We start from the raw sequence: 16,984 nt of genomic DNA, 5'->3' as shown, positions 1-16,984 counted from the left end.
ATCATTTGGTCACAAACCAAACATTTTAGTTTTTCATAACTAAAATATACCCACTAAAATTTCTAACTTTTAACTGATATTTCACTATTCATAACTGATATTTACAAATTTTCTTTGTAAAACATTCATGTTATAACTTTACATATTTTGGGAAATTTTACCCTATACATAAAGTTTTTACCTACATTTTCTTGATTAGATTAAAATTCTACTACTTACTATTCCGGAAAGAATTTCGGTCGAATACTGGACTGTCCGGATTAGACCTAAATTTTTCCCGGTCATTACACATATCTAGAACAAGATCCAACCCACATGGAGGCTTAGCTAGAAAAGCCATTCGTTATAATATATATATATATATATATATATATATTATAGATAGGATGATGGTTTATATCCATCTTCAATCCAAACCATGTGAGGGAGTAAAGAAACTGAAGAAAAATCATCAGTGATAATTAACTTGTATCATCACTGTTAAGGCTATCTAATGATTCATCAGCGAAGGCAGCTGATCTGCCTTAACTTGTGTATACATAAAAATATATATATACACATACAAGTGTATAATCAACTTGTACCATCAATGTGTATTATTGTTTTAGCTACGAGATATTAATCTGACGGATGTAATTAATTGAATAGCTGACTAAAAAAGTTAATGACAATTAATGAAATAAGATTTTTATCACGTTACGTCATTAAATTTTTCATATTTAGAGGTGACTACTAATAGAAACATAACCATTAAAAACCCGTCCATACACACGCACATATATATTTATTTATTTAACCAAAACAAAAAAGATGAACGTCCATCATCAAATTATCACGATACAAAGTCAATCCACAATAACATTTGAGTGGAGTGTTGAATTTGTTAAAAATAAAAATAAAAAAAAAATAAAAAAAATAAAAAGAAGGCTCAAGTAACAGATCGTGACTGAAAACCACTCCGCACAAGAAACCAATGCTTTTGGAGAAATAAGTGCTTCTATCTTGCCACAGGACTGAATGCCACACTCATATTTAGAGGCAATGCGTCATTTAAATATGATGAATCAGTTACATGGCTATTGTTCCTCCGAGTTAATTCTGATGCCAGACACTCCCTTAACTCAATCACTACCTGGCTCATGTTTGGCCTTCTTGAAGCTGGGGGGTTTAAACAAGCCATTGCTATCTCAACCGCTTTCCACATCGAGTTGATTTCGAAATCTCCTTGTAATCGCAGATCGACAATACTTCTAACGTCGCCATTAGACAGCATAAAATCAACCCATTCACTTATGTGAGTCCTCTCATCATCAGTAGTTCTACTTATGGCAGGTCGGGCTGTGATTATCTGTAGGATAACCACCCCAAAGCTATAAACATCACTTTTCTCATTGAGCCAGCTATTGTTTGTTATGCTGCACATGAAAACGGCACATAAATTTCATTGGTAACAGATCCAATATTTTAAATGTCATCTAATATTATCATTAATGTTTCGTATGTGCTTAATTGTTCTAAAAAGTGCTCATAAATAAATGATGTAGAAACTTACTCAGGGTCAAGGTATCCGGGAGTGCCAGCAATATGACGTGTGGATACATGAGTGGCACCATCAGCCGAGAAAAATCTTGACAGACCAAAATCAGCAAGTTTCGCTCGAAAGTTCTCATTCAACAAGATGTTTGCAGTCTTCACATCTCTGTGGATTATAGGTGGCTTACAACCATGGTGCAGATAATCCAATCCTACTTGTCAAAATACGTACTTTATTATTCCAAAAAATAAAATAAAAAATTTCCAATTAAATTTGCAATGAAAAGAAATAAGTGAAAAAAAAAAAATGCAGAAGTAAACTTCTAGCAAACCTTGTGCTGCATCTATGGCTATTTCAAGCCTTGTTTCCCAACTAAGGACATTGGCTTGCCTACCTATATTACCAAAACACAAAATATTAATTAGAGCGTTTCTGCATAGTTTCTTTATTCTTAATCGTGAATTATGTATCATTTTACATTTTTTTCCCTATTTTTACATATGAACTCCTCTACAAGAGGGATCTTTTGAGAGAATTTTTTCCAGAAAAATATCCACCCTTAACACTGGAAAAGTAATTGAAGAAGATTTAAATGGAAAAGGAATTGCAAAACAAAATTAGTATACCTGAAAGATGCGATTCTAAATCTCCATTGGCCATGTATTCATAGATAAGGCCCATGTTGGCTCCTTCTTTGAAATATCCAACAAGGCTTGTCAAATTTCCATGATAAACCGTCAAAAGAAGCTTAACCTGTAACTCAATATGACATTCTTCTTTAGTATATACAAGGATAACCTAAGAATTTTGAGTGCATAAATGTGTAATGAATACTTGCCTCTGCTTCAAATTGTTTATATTGTTGTTCAATTTGTTCTTGATTTCTTTCCTTCTCTTCTTGTGATTGCTGATGGTCAACCCGAATAGGTGGAAGAGAAATAATCTTGACAGCTACTTGACTACCTTCATCTATGAAGCCATGATAAACTGTCCCAAATCCACCTTTGCCCAAAACTCGTTTGAAGTTGTTTGTTATTCTTATGACTTCAGAATAGGTGAATTTCCGTTTCTTGGAGTCGAATGACTCATTTTGATCGTCGAATTCTTCCTTGACTAAACCTGCATCAGGAAACGTTTATTATCTCCTGTTATTATTCTCTATGGACAGGTTGTAAAAATAGTTATATTACGTACCTTGTTTCTTTCTAGCTTTCAGACCCATCAAAATAGTCCCTGCAATTAACAAGACAATGAACAAGCCACCAACTGATGCAGCAACCGGAATTACGATATTGCTGCTCTTTTTCTTCTTCTTGCATGGAGACGAGGCACATAAATTTTGATTTCCTTCAACACTGTAATCAATAAAGGAAAACAATGTCAGAACTGTAATTCAAAATTGTACGTGTACAAATTTGCTGGCATGACCCATATTGAATTTGGATTTGAAACGAAATTTGATATTTTTATCGAGAAATAATGTACCTTAATGATAGGGAACGATCACTCGATTTTTCAATGAGTTCAGCTGGAACCAAACCTGTGAGCTTGTTGTTTCCTAAGTTTCTGCAAAGACATGGGACATATATGTAATCTCATCAATTTCATTAGAGGAAAGTTGTAATACCAATTATTACTCTAAACGACTTACAGGACTCTCAAATTCGGCAGTTGAGAAAGGAAGTTAGGCACTGATCCTGTTAAGTTGTTGTTTGATAAGTCCCTGAAATGAACCACAAATCAAAACGTTTCACGTCTATAGCTTGTTAATGACCAAATTTAGACCATCATAACCAACTGAAAATAGTGGGAGACGTCATATTGTATACTTACAATGACTCAAGCATTGTGAGTTTGGATAAGTATGTACTTATCTCGCCTGTCAATCCACTAGAAGACAAGTCCCTGGCATTGCAATTTGTCATTAGTAATCACATAATTAACAGAGTTGAAAATGAAATCATATTGTCAAAGCAAAATTAACATAACCAAATTGAGATTGTGAACTTACAGGGATGTGATTCTGGGTGGACTAGAACCATCATTGCTACAATTTAGACCCGCCCACAAGTATTTTAGTGGAACACAAGGATCACCATCCCAGTTTCTCTTAACTCCGTAATTCGACTTTATGTTAACCATGGCGTCCACTAATTTTTTTTTTTCATATTCATTAGTAAAGTAATCAAAGTAATTATTTAGATAAACCTTACAAAAGATTATAGTTGATCAATGTGGAAAAACTAAGAGTACACGTACCATCATCTTGGTCAGTTTCTAATTGCGAGACACCCACCAGCGCATAAATCTCGATTGCATTTACTATTGGAGGTAGAGTCGAATTCTCAAGCTTATCTAGGGTAAAAGTGTAGTTTACTTCTCCTGTAATGGGTGACGCGCTGTAGACGGTGGTTAAGAGCAAGTAAGTAGGAACAAGGGGCCCATACAAGAACCGCCCATTTACGTTGATGTTGAAAGCTCTTGACTCATTTGGTTTTAGCTGCTGGAGTTCCGCAAAGTGCATGTAGAGATAATATTTTGTGCTCGGATCCAGGAGCTCGAAAATTAGTCGAAAAGGAGCGCTTTTGTTTGCCGGCATGGCGGCATTGTTCATTACAACATGCGGTGGTTGGAAATCGTTTTCGGAATCAACAGTTTGTGATGTTGTTATATCCTTCCATTCGTCAATGTTATACGGCACCCAGATGCGATCAGAAACGTCGTATGGATACCTAAAAATTGGTGAACATCATTCGTAAGATTTTTCCGATTTTATTTTTCAAAAAAAAAAAAAGAAAAAGAAAAAGAGGTAGATACTTATTCAATACAGCATTTTAGAAACATTTAAATGCGGGCTTAGAAATTCATCAAAGATAATTTCAATTTGCATTCCGCAAAGTTCCTTAATGTTAGTTGAGTCCTCTCTTTCATTTTAAAAGGAAAAAGTGGCATTCTGCAAAGGAATTTGAGAAGTACCTTATTACCCCAGTTAAGTTTGAACCAACATCGATTCGAACAGCGAGTGCCAACGACGTCTGAGATTCAACCTTGTAAGTGGTGTTCTTGAGAGGCCTGAGTTCCAGTGCCGAAATAAACGGCGTCCCAGAACCGGTGTTGACGAGGCAAAGACGAACATAATTTTGCAACGGGAAATGTATGATCTCCTTCACAACAACCGATGAAGAGTCGACAATTTTGACGGTGTCCCAAAAATTAGGCCCCAAGTGGAGATCAAACTCCGGCGTGCTGTTCTTGCCGTCGTAATTGCCGTACAAGAACCATGCCCTCATCAGATACTTGGTGCCCCTTTCGGTGTTTATTGTGTAACAGTTTCTGGTTCCATCAGGGAAGCTTCTGACAGTTGTTGCCCAATACTGAAGGTTTACTTTGTATTGGGGCAATATGGTATAAACTTTACCGCTGCTGATAAACGGTGCGTCTGAGATGTAATTTATTTCTGTTGTTGTTTCTGTGTAGTTGGAGTTTTCGGGCAATCCACAATCCAAGCTAATGAAGCCTGAAACATAGAGGAACCTTAGCTATAGCTATATGAAAGAATATTGCTTATAATTATAACTAGAAAAGCAAAAAGTATAAGCATTATGTGGAGACTTTATGTACCTGATTGACCCTGGGAATGAGCAGCAAAGAAAAGAGCATAAGCAACAAGCAAAAATGTTGCAAAATGGAAATACTTGAACATCTCCTTCACCCTCAAACTCTCCATTTGCAATATAAATCTACCAAACTCTTTCCTAAGCCAAAAATCTTTTTCCTTATGATTATGTTTTTATATACCATATTGTCATGTGCTATAGTAAGAGTTATGGAAGAAACCGAGTTGCTGACTTGGTCTAGTCGTTTTTTTTTTTTTTTTTTTTTTTTTTTTTTTTGCCCTTCTTTTCCTTTTCCTTCCATTGTGGGGCCCTTGAGATTATGTGAGAAGTGGCAGATCGAAAAATTTCCTATCATGTTTGTTTAGTTGAAAACTTTGAATTGAATAGCGCATTTACACCTAATTAACCATACGCGACACGCCTAAAATCCATAGGAGACTGGAGGTGAAGTTGACATTTAATAGTCAAAAGCCTTGCATGCAAGGAACTAGGAAATTACTCTAGAGCACCTTATTCAGCACTGATAGCCACTTACTAGTTTGACAATATCTTTTTTCTTTTCTTTTCTAGGGATAGTTTGACATTATTTTTAATTCGACAAAGGATGAGCATTCGGTGTGAAATTTCGAGGGGGGAATATATCCTTCGTAATTAGTAGCTTGCAGCCCATGATGGCTAATAGATAACCAATAAATTTATCTTATATTTAATTGAGACAAGGGATCTAATTAAAATTATTCACGACTACATTGGAGATGAATTATGATATTTATTGGATTTAAATTTCGTGTGAAGATGCCAAAAAAGGACTTTAATTCTACTATGGTGACAAACTTGTGCAAAAATTAACATTTATTAATTAAGTAGAGAAAAATGTGATTATTGACCATGTTTTTCCAAGGCCACAGCACAATAAGTTTCAGTACTATTATTCACCAGCATTTTGAATATTTTTATTGTTATCCAACAGTTAAATATTAACTTAATTCCTTTTTCCCTCTCACATCATCGACCAAATTAAGCTCTCTGTAATTAAGTTAAGTATTCCAAGATAGGATTTCACTTCCTTTTAGAGGGGGAAGAGTATGATTAAGGTCAAATAATTTTAGCGAAGACTTGTACATAAATCGTCGTTTACTATCTAATATTTTGGCTCACTGTTTTTTTTTTTTTTAAGGGTTCTAGCTCATTGATTTGCATTATAGAGGTATCACAACTGAAGCACGTTTAATCGTTATTCTTGTTGTTATCCCAAACCTATGGATGCCACTGCCTAACGTCCTTTTCGGACACGTACTCAAAGTCAAGAAATGAGCAACTTCTCTAGCCCCTAGCAAGTTGAAGTTCGAATTAAAAACGCGCAATTTTGACCTTCAAGTCTTTGTATCATGATAAGCTGCGGGCCCAGCAAGCTCACCCACCAGTAGTTTTTCTTATTTTCTTTTGTCATGATGTCAATTTTCCTCGTCTAGATCAACTTCAAATTTCGTTTTTTGACTCTTAACTATTATGCCGTCAATGGTTTTGCTTTCTTATAATTTTTTCGGTCGCCTAATTCGCTGCATGTGAGGTGGTGGCTTGTCGACGAATCTCTAGCAATTTTGTCAAGAGTCAACACGTAATTTGCATGTAAGTATAAAGGGAATTTAATTTAGAATGTTATTTTTAAGTTACTTAATTCAAAGATTCTATTTCCATAATTCATTTGCTTCTTTTTCTCTTCACACCAATTCCGGGAGAAAATAAGAAACAAAAAGGAAAAACATTCAAGCGCTTATAGAGATTTTCCAATTTTTTGTCCTTTTATCCCCCTTTTCGTCGTTTTTTAATTTTTACTACTCGTTTACATTTTTTGTCGTTTTCTCTTTCGATATTTATTGTTTCTATTTGTTGTCGTTTTTATCATCCCTTTGTCGTTTTTATGTTGTTGTCGTTTCCATGTTATTGTCGTTTTCTATTTTGATGTTTCTTAATCTTATTACGCTGTTATTGCTTCTACATCTTTGCGCTTTTATAAGTGGTTTTCGGTTTTTGCATGTTGCTATCGTTTTATCTCGTATTCTCCCGGACAAGTATTTGTAGTGAATTCAACTTAATAGTAACATTATTGCTATTTCACAACTTTGCTCAGAAAATAATCTCATCATTGAATTCACTTCTAATTCCTTTGTTGTGAAGGATCGTCTCACGGGGGCACAACTCCTCCAGGGTCCAACTAGGCATGGCATTTATGAGTGGCCGTCTCCTGCACCTATTCTAGCTCTTTCCAGTGTCAAAGCGTCGGCTATAGATTGGCATCATCATCTTGGCCATCCCAATTTATCCATCTTCAAAAATTTAGTGTCAAATTTCCGACTTGATGTTTCTAGTGATTTTTCTTTTAATTGCAACTCATGCCAATATAATAAGAGTCATAGGCTCCCATTTGGTCAATCAACGTTGATATCCACTGCTCCTCTTGAACTTATTTACACTGATTTATGGACTTCTCCATTATACTCTATTGATGGTTACAAATATTATGTTATTTTTGTTGACCACTACACAAAGTACATTTGGTTCTATCCTCTCAAAAACAAGTCTGATACAAAAGCAGTGTTTATTAGATTCAAAGCTTTAGTGGAAAAATATTTTGAGAAAAATATCAAAGTCCTATACTCTGACAATGGGGGGGAATATCAAGCCTTGGCAACTTTTCTAACCATTGATGGTGTTTCACATCTCACTTCTCCACCTCATACTCCTAAACATAATGGATATGCCAAACGAAGGCATCGCCACATCGTTGAAACGGGCTTATCTCTTCTTACCCACGCTCAACTACCCCTTGAGTTTGGGTCTCATGCCTTCGTCACAGCCGCATATCTTATCAATAGGCTTCCCATGCCAACTCTCTCAAACTCATCTCCCTATCATCGTCTCTTTGGTACTCCTCCTAACTACCTCAAGTTAAGGAGTTTCGGTTGTCTGTGTTATCCTTGGTTACGACCTTATGCCACACACAAATTAGATCCCAAGTCTATTCCTTGTATCTTCATTGGGTATTCTAAGAATCAAAGTGCTTATCATTGTCTAGATCCCACCACCCACAAAGTCTACACGTCTAGGCACCTTCGGTTTATAGAAACCGAATTTCCTTATGCTCGTCTTGGCACTCGCACTCATGCTACTCCCATACCCAATCCGGACCATTGGTATCCCTTGTCGCTGCCCATAATTCAGCCAGTACCTGTCCATAATCCCCCGACCATTGACAATGGTCTAACCGCTATCCAACCTAACTCCCCGCAGCCACACCAGCATCCTTCCTCAGACCCCCTCGTGGCCCAACCTAGCCCAGCCACATCTTCTATGGAGCAGCAGCCCACTGCCCAGCAGGCCATTACACCCCAACCTAGCAGTCCATCTCCTACAGCCATTCTACCACCCCCTCCTCCACCTCCTGGCATTATCACCCGCTCCAGATATAACATCCACAAGCCCAACCCCAAGTACACCCATCATACCACTCTACAACATAAACCAACCGAACCTACTACCGTCGCCCAAGCTCTTAAAGATCCTCTTTGGCGGCAAGCAATGATTGCTGAGATCACGGCATTACATAAGCTTGGTACTTAGGACTTGGTGTCCCCCGAAAATAGTCGTAATCTTATCAAATGCAAATGGATATTTCGCATCAAATACAAACCTGATGGGAGTGTAGAACATTATCGTGCTCGTCTTGTTGCAAAAGGATTCCAACAACGCCCCGGTATCGATTATACGGAAACCTTCAGTCCGGTTGTAAAACCGGCCACCATCCGTACTTTTCTCAGCCTTGCGGTTACAAACAAATGGCATCTCCGGCAACTTGATATTAATAATGCATTTCTTCATGGCACACTTCATGAGGAGGTATATATGTCACAACCCCCCGGTTTTGTGGATGCTGCCTTTCCTACTCATGTTTGCAAATTGCGCAAGGCAATTTACGGGCTCAAACAGGCACCTCGAGCATGGTACACAGAGCTAGCCAATTTTCTCATTGGTTCGGGTTTCAAGCGATCGGTTGCTGATGCTTCATTATTTATCTTGCATCATTCCACGTCATCCATTTATCTCATTGTGTATGTGGATGACATTATAGTAACTGGTCCTAATACTACTAACCTAAATGCTTTCATTAAAAGATTGGCTAGCAGGTTCTCCTTGAAAGACCTTGGTACACTCTCTTATTTCTTGGGAGTAGAAGTCACGCCCACCTCTCATGGTCTCTTCCTCAGTCAAAAGAAGTATATTGTTTATCTACTTGAGCGTATGCATATGCTTAATGCTAAGCCGGTTCCGACTCCCATGGTGGTCAACAATGCTTTAACTCTCACTTCTAGTGAACTACTTGACACTCCTACAGATTATAGAGCAGCAGTTGGGGGTCTCCAATACCTAACGCTCACTCGGCCCGATGTCGCATTTGTGGTAAATAAGCTATCTCAGTTCATGCAAAAGCCAATAAGCGCTCATTGGGATGCTCTCAAACGGCTCCTTCGATACTTGTGTGGCACTCTCGACAAAGGCTTCACAATCTTCAGTCACTCGCCACTCAATCTTCATGCCTTCTCAGATGCCGATTGGGCCGGAAACAAGGATGACTACACTTCTACAATGGGTCAAATCGTCTTCCTTGGTCGCACCCCGATTACTTGGAGCTCTAAGAAGCAAAAGTCTCTAGCACAGTCTTCTACAGAAGCCGAGTACAAGGCTGTTGCCTCTACCACTATTGAACTCATGTGGGTTCAAAATCTCCTTGGCGAACTTGGTATTCAGCTCACTAGTACTCCGGTCATTTATTGTGACAACTTAGGTGCCACGCATCTTAGTGTTAATCCGGTTTTTCATTCCCGCATGAAGCATCTCGCACTTGCCTATTATTTTATTCGAGAACAAGTTCAAAATGGTACCCTTCGTGTCACTCATGTCCCAACGGGCGACCAACTAGCAGATTTTCTTACGAAGCCGTTGGCTCGAGCTCGGTTTGAAATGATGACATCCAAGATTGGCCTCTCCGATCAGACGTCCATCTTGCGGGGGCATGTTAAAGATAAAGCCAAGACTTAGTCTTACTATTATCTCGTAGTTTGTTGTAACAATATTCTAGCTGTCAATATCTTTAGTTAGGATATATATCTCTTTGTTATTCTACCTTATCTCTCGTATACGGTTAGACTAAGTTTGTTAGGTTAAGATTATCTTCTAGCTTTACGTGTATTATATATACTTGTACCAATCATTAAATAAACTCAACCTTTCTTAAACATTCATAATGGACAGTTCCTGGCAGTTTTTATATTTGTCTTTGTGAACGACGAAACAAGTGTGTTATAGATTGATTAACTGAGATAATTATGTACGCGTGTTTGCGGAAGTCAATTAAATTGGCAGATTCCAAGAAGACATTGATTAGAGATTTGCAATGCTTGAGCATGTTTTAAAGATTTCCGTATACGCCTGTTTATGCTTTTAACTTATTGTTTTACCCTGATTTTAACGATTTTAAATCTCCATCTCTCTCCATCTCTCTTTTACGAGGGAACACAATGGAGTTTGAAGTTCTCTAAAAAAGAAAGAAGGGTGAAAACAATGGAGTTCGAAAAATACACAGAGAGTGGACCCCGTGACGATGGCTACTAAGGCCTAGGGGGGGCCCTCAACTTTTTAAATTTGTTTTTTACCTATATATCTATAGGTAGGTATCTTTATAGATAATTAGATATAGCTCCCCTCCTAAAAATTGAAAATCTAACCTTTAAACCTCTAAAACCTTTTAAAAGAACTACTTTTTCAACAACAACAACAACAAAAAAAAAAAAAAAAAAAAAAAAAAAAAAAACAAACAAACAAACAAAACCCTTTAAGAATACTACTAATTACTAAATATAAATAACACATATCTATTAGTTTTTCCAGAGGAATACGAGATAAGACGATAACAACATTTAAGAAGTATTAACTCTACTTCTTAAAAAATACCTTTATAAAAAGAACTACGTTCTTAAAGAAAAATACCTTTAAGAAGTATTAGCTCTATTTCTTATTACGTAGAGAAGATATTTTTTGCTATGAATATTGTAAAAAATTGGTTACGCAATTGAATTGGAGATAAATTGATTAATGATACTTTAATTACGTACATCGAGAAAATTGCAATAACCGTGATAATGTGGTTATTAAGCAATGTTTTTATAACATGAAATCTCTTCTTGAACAATTTGTAGTAACCTAAAAATGAATTTTGATTAAACTTTATATGTAGTTAAAATTAGTCCCCTCTCAGAAAAATTTCTCGCTCTGTCATTGATGGACCTAAACTTAAGTTATTGATCATTTCCGTATTACGTATGAAGATATCGAAGCTTCTTCAAATAACAAAGGTTTTGTTGCATATTTATGATCCCAAAACAACACAATGAAGAAAATCATTCACTAAACAAAAGTGTTACAAGTAGTAGAAGAAAACTAACAGATTTTTCAGTAAGCATATTAAAACTGATGCCTTTGGACAAAGCATTAATTTTCTACCTTGCCAAGGGACTGAGTTCCGTAGTCACATCAAGAGATAACACTTCATTAGAATCCGTCAAATCAGTCACACGGCTCTGGTTTTTCCGAGCGAATTCCGCTGCCAAACATTTTTTTAGTTCGCTCACTACCTCACTCATATTTGGCCTTTTAGAAGGTGATGGAGATAGACAAACCATTGCTATTTCAACAGCTTTCCACACAGAGTTGACCTCGAAATCTCCTTGTAACCTCGGGTCAACTATACTTCTAATGAGCCCATTAGCAAGCCTAGAACTAACCCAATGGCTTATGTGAGTCCTCTCATCAGTCTCATTTGAACTAATTATGGCAGGTTGGTTTGTGATTATCTCCAAGAGCACAACCCCGTAGCTATAAACGTCACTTTTCTCGGTCAGCCTGTTTGTTGTGTAGTACCTATGAGGAAAAAAAATTGCATTTAGATCACGAGTGAGAATTCACAACAACAGTACGTCTTTAAGTTAGTTGATTGTGTGTTTGCAATGAATAGAGTTTGTAAGAAACACAATAACGTACGCTGGATCAAGGTATCCGGGGGTGCCAGCAACGACTGTGGACACATGAGAACCGGCCTGAGTAGGGAAACTTCTGGATAGCCCAAAATCAGCTAGCTTTGCTTGAAAATTATCAGTTAACAAGATATTTGGAGTTTTTACATCTCTGTGGACTATAGGTGGCTTACAACCACTATGTAGATACTCCAATCCTACATTTTAAATCCGAAATTTTCCTCATTGTCAGAAAATTTACAGAGGATGTGCTCAAGAAGAATGCTTTGAGTCAACTTTCGTGCTAACCTTGTGCGGCGTCCGCTGCTATATGAAGTCTTCCCTCCCAACTCAACATATTTTTGCTGCTTTCACCTATTTGGAAGTAAATTAAATTAATTTAGTTATAGTTTCGTGGTACCTCTATACGTAGATCAGACAAGTAACATCAGTTTTTTGCTGATAAAATCACAAATTTTGTAATAAGAAGACTAAACCTGAAAGATGTGCGCCTAAGTCTCCATTTGCCATGTACTCATAGATAAATGCCATGTTGGTTCCTTCATTACAGTAACCAACTAGGCTAGTCAAGTTTCTGTGATAAACTTTCATAACAAGCTTAACCTGTAAATGAAAGTCGCATAAAAATTTTGGTCAACACATGCATGTGAATGTGAAAAGGCTGGGTAGCTTTTATGCAGATCAGCGAAGAAAAGTACATGCCTCTGCTTGAAATTGTTGATAGCTTTGCACAGATGAAGAATAAAGCATCTTAACAGCTACTTGAGTATTGTCATCTATGGAGCCATAGTAAACTGCTCCAAATCCACCTTTGCCCAAAATTCTCTCAAAGTTGTTTGTCATTCTTTGGACCTCAGCAAATGTAAACTGTCGTCTTACGGGCTCCAACGAATCCTTTTGCGGCTCGGGTGCTGAATTTTTGGTTCAAGCAAATGTCAAGTGCAAATGTCACAAAAATGTGCATAATAAAACTTTTCTTCGCTGTTTTTAAGACTTGCATATTGGATATATGATGGAATACCTTGTCTCTTCTTCTTTTTCAGGCTCAGCAGAACTGCTGCTGCTATAAATAAGAGAAGAACTAGTCCACCAACTGATGCCACTACTGGAATCAAAATATTACTGTTCTTCTTCGTCTTGCACTTAGATGAAGCGCATAAGTTTAGATTCGCTCCCACACTAAGATTCTCAAATTTGAAGAAATATAGTAACTTTTTAACTTCCAAAGTAAAAATTAAAAATTAAAAAAAAAAATGATCAGGACATAGAAAGTGACAAGACCTTAATGACAAGAAACCATTATTAGACTTTTCAACGAGTTCAGCTGGAAGTGAACCTGTAAGGTTGTTTCTTTCTAAGTTTCTGCAAAGGAAAGATGATTTGAAGTTCACATACGATAATAAAATTTGCAGCAACAAAAATATTGTTTGTCATAAAAACTTACAGAACCCTCAAGTTTGGCAACTGTGCTAGAAAATCAGGCACTGATCCAGTCAAATTATTGTCTGACAAGTCCCTGATAAGGCACACACATTACTATGACCAAATTTACAGGATTATCTTAGTAACTAGCTTTACAAGCATTATTTCAGAATTGGGTACTTACAAAGATTGGATCATAGAAAGTTTTGATATGTTTGCTGCTATCTTACCAGTCAATCCACTTGAAGACAAGTTCCTGATTGTAATAACTTTGAAAATGCATCAAAATTACCAATATTTGATAAAGGTATATATACACATATGTATATATATGTAGAGACGAAAAAACTTACAAGGCTATAATTCTAGGAGGATCAAAACCATTGTAGCTACAATTCAGGCCTGTCCACAAGTATCCCTTGGGAACACAAGGGTCTCCATCCCAATTCTTCTTCACTCCATAAGTTGACTTTATGTTTGTAATTGCATCCACTGATTAATGTTTCCACATTCATTAATCACACAAGGGTAGCAAGAAACAATAATTCACAATTGGAATAATAAAACCAATTAACTAAGGAAGAAAATGTACGTGTGGGGAAGAACATACCGTCCTTTTCATTTGTCTCTGACTGCTGAAAATCCACCGCCGAGTAGGCCTCAAAGCCATTTAAGATAGGTGGCAGAGTTGAGTTCTCGAGCTTAATTATCGAAAAGTTGTAGCTTGATGATCCCGAAAATCCAATCTGGTTGGTTATGGTGGTTGTGTTTAGGTAAACAGGAGCAAGAGGTCCATACCAGAGCTCCCCATTTAGATTGATGTTGAATGCTCTGTACTGCTCAGACTTGAGCTGTTGAAGCTCAGCAAAGTGCAGGTAGAAGTAGAAGGTAGTACTCGTATCCGCGGCTAAGTAAAATTCCATTGGATTGCTTTCGTTGACCGGAGTAGCGGCAGTGCTCATGACGATGGACGGCGGCCGGTAGTTTTTCTTACTTTTGGGGTCAATAGTTTGAGATGTACTTATTTGAGTCCACCAGTTGAAGTCATTAGGAAGCCAAATCCGGTCAAGAAAGTCATATGGATACCTAAAGTAAATAAGGAAGCATTAGTACAATTATTGCAATACTTAATATATTGATCTAATGAGATTAAGAGTCACTAACCCGTATGCTGGACCACTAGCTGAGCCGATATCTAGGCGCGAAACGAGCTCCAAAGACTCAGATGGAGCACTGTTGTTGTAATAAACTTGGCTGCTCATAGGCCTAAATTCCAAATCTGAAATGAACGGTGTCCCAAGACCAGTATTGACAAGGCAAACATGGACATAGTCCTGTGATGGTATATGTATGATCTCTTTGAAGGTACTTAGGGACACATTCACAACTTTGACCGTGTCCCAAAAGTTGGCTCCTAAATTGAGATCGAATTGTGGCGCGGAATCTTGGCCATCATAGTTACCATGAAAGAATGTTGCCCTGATCAAGTACCGAGTTTTCTTTGTAACGTTTATTTTGTAGCAGTTCCGAATCCCTTCGGGGAAGCTTCGGAGAGTCTTCGCCTGTTCTTGGCGATCAGCCTTGTACTTGGGAGCTATGCTGTGGCTTGTACCAGTGGTAATGAATGGAGCGTCTGAGATATAATATATCTGCGTTGTTGGTTCTGTGTAGTTGGAATTTCTTGGCAGCCCACAATCTAAGCTAATGAAGCCTGTGACAAATGGGAAGGATAAGGAGAAATAGTGCAGTGTTTTAACTTATGTGCTTATATGGTATGAACAAACTGGAGATCAAACTAATCCATATATATATATATATGTATGTATATACATGTAAGGAGATTTAGATGAATGTTTTACCTGATTGATCATTTTGTGCATGAACGAGAAGTTCAAGAGAAAACGAAGCTATTAATATTGCAAAGCCGAAGTGATATTGTTTGAACATCTTTACTGAAAACTTGGTTCTATTATGCTGAAGAGAATGCATAGCAAAATGAGAGGGGACGATAAGAAAGTCTAAGAATTAGAAATGTGAGAAGAGAGTTATATATCTTTGGTGGATGTAATATTGTTATTAAAATTCAAGCTTACTAGTGTGCCTAAAGTAACATTTGTAGAATACTGTAAAACAATATATGGGACTGGCCTAATTAGAATTTGTTTGGTGTTAGATTGTACATTGAATTCTAGTCTAAATAGATGTGAATGTTGTGAAATGGATGTCAATAAAGGTGGCTTTAAGGCGATATTGGCGGAAATGGGTTCAAACTTTATTTACCAAGTTGATGGTAGAAAACAAGCAATTCTGTTATAAGAGGTAAGATTTTTCTGTGTACCCTTTTTTACTTGGCTGAAAAAATGACAAAAATTATACGTTTGGTTCATAGATTCAGAACCATTCTCGATTTAAGTGTGTTTTTTATGAGAGAAAATATTGTAGCAAACCACGAACCATGATTCGAATTATGACACATATCCTTGCTCCAAACACACCTATGATTCGTAATTTCTTGGATGTTACGCGAATGAATAATTGATTGGACAGAAAAAGTATTGATAGAGCTTATAGTTTTAACTATTTGGACTAATGTGAAACAACGCCGTGGACTATATATTTCTAATCAAAGACTATGCAGTGCTTGTTTACTCTTCTAATCAAACGCGCTTTTTATAACATGGACATTCTGGTGAAAGGTCGGCCACTTTTTGGAACGTATTACTTCCACAAAATGTTAATACATAAAGTCAAATCGAAAGGGCCAATCTCTATGTGATGCTTGGAGTGGCCATTTTATGATGTGGAATGTGTACCGTGGACTGTTGAATATTGTATAGCACAGAAGTTGTAGGCTAGTTGTTTCGCTTTCTGCCTTTAACTTTACGTGCTTTGTAGTCCAAAACTTTGCACCGCATATGGATGATGGTCCCAAGTCAACTTTTCTACTTAACCTTAGTTTATTTTACCGATTTAAGTTTTAAATTTTAAATTTTTACAGTTAAAAACTCTCAAAAAATGTCACATTTAATTTTTTCTACCACGGTTAAAAACTCTCAAAAAATATCACATTTCAACTTGAATTGAAAACTCAAAATCGCGAGACGAATGAGGGCTCATTCTTCATAATAATCGAATCCAACGTCAAAGGGAGATCCAATACGTTTCATACTGTTCATTCATTTTTTGTTCACTGCAAAATTAGTAATATTTGGACAAAAAAGAAGGATATGAATTATTTATCAAAACATGATTAAAGATATAGTATAATAGTATCTTCATTTTGACAGTTTCACCGTCTAAAAGAAAAAATTATTTCTAATTTA

General features: G+C 36.9%; 2 protein-coding genes across 3 annotated transcripts; both read right to left on the bottom strand.

The window, feature by feature from the left end:
• Window positions 1–763: 763 nt before the first annotated feature.
• Window positions 764–5,284, bottom strand: LOC21408974 (LRR receptor-like serine/threonine-protein kinase IOS1). 2 transcript variants are annotated; one of them, XM_024166780.1, is made up of 13 exons: window positions 5,156–5,284; window positions 4,511–5,051; window positions 3,794–4,266; window positions 3,546–3,684; window positions 3,368–3,439; window positions 3,186–3,257; window positions 3,020–3,100; window positions 2,729–2,889; window positions 2,373–2,653; window positions 2,161–2,287; window positions 1,866–1,928; window positions 1,553–1,745; window positions 764–1,415 (listed from the first exon to the last, which is right to left on the bottom strand). In XM_024166780.1, the coding sequence occupies exons 1-13, from the start codon at window positions 5,259–5,261 to the stop codon at window positions 998–1,000; spliced, it is 2,727 nt and encodes a 908-aa protein (XP_024022548.1). In that variant the 5' UTR covers window positions 5,262–5,284; the 3' UTR covers window positions 764–997. The 2 variants fall into 2 exon arrangements, with proteins under 2 accessions (XP_024022548.1, XP_024022550.1); XM_024166782.1 differs by lacking the exon at window positions 1,866–1,928.
• A 6,352-nt stretch (window positions 5,285–11,636) lies between these two features.
• On the bottom strand, window positions 11,637–15,677 carry LOC21408973 (LRR receptor-like serine/threonine-protein kinase IOS1). Its single transcript, XM_024166786.1, has 13 exons — window positions 15,521–15,677; window positions 14,826–15,372; window positions 14,272–14,747; window positions 14,015–14,153; window positions 13,846–13,917; window positions 13,684–13,755; window positions 13,521–13,601; window positions 13,261–13,418; window positions 12,942–13,150; window positions 12,716–12,842; window positions 12,528–12,593; window positions 12,247–12,436; window positions 11,637–12,126 (listed from the first exon to the last, which is right to left on the bottom strand). Exons 1-13 carry the CDS (start codon window positions 15,648–15,650, stop codon window positions 11,706–11,708), a joined length of 2,688 nt encoding a protein of 895 aa, XP_024022554.1. The 5' UTR covers window positions 15,651–15,677; the 3' UTR covers window positions 11,637–11,705.
• Between the last annotated feature and the right edge of the window lie 1,307 nt (window positions 15,678–16,984).

The sequence above is a fragment of the Morus notabilis genome, unplaced genomic scaffold (genome assembly GCF_000414095.1).
Source record: "Morus notabilis unplaced genomic scaffold, ASM41409v2 Scaffold307, whole genome shotgun sequence".
NCBI classification, from domain to species: domain Eukaryota; kingdom Viridiplantae; phylum Streptophyta; class Magnoliopsida; order Rosales; family Moraceae; genus Morus; species Morus notabilis.
Note: the sequence above shows the minus strand (reverse complement) of the source record. Positions and strands in the feature narration are given on the sequence as shown.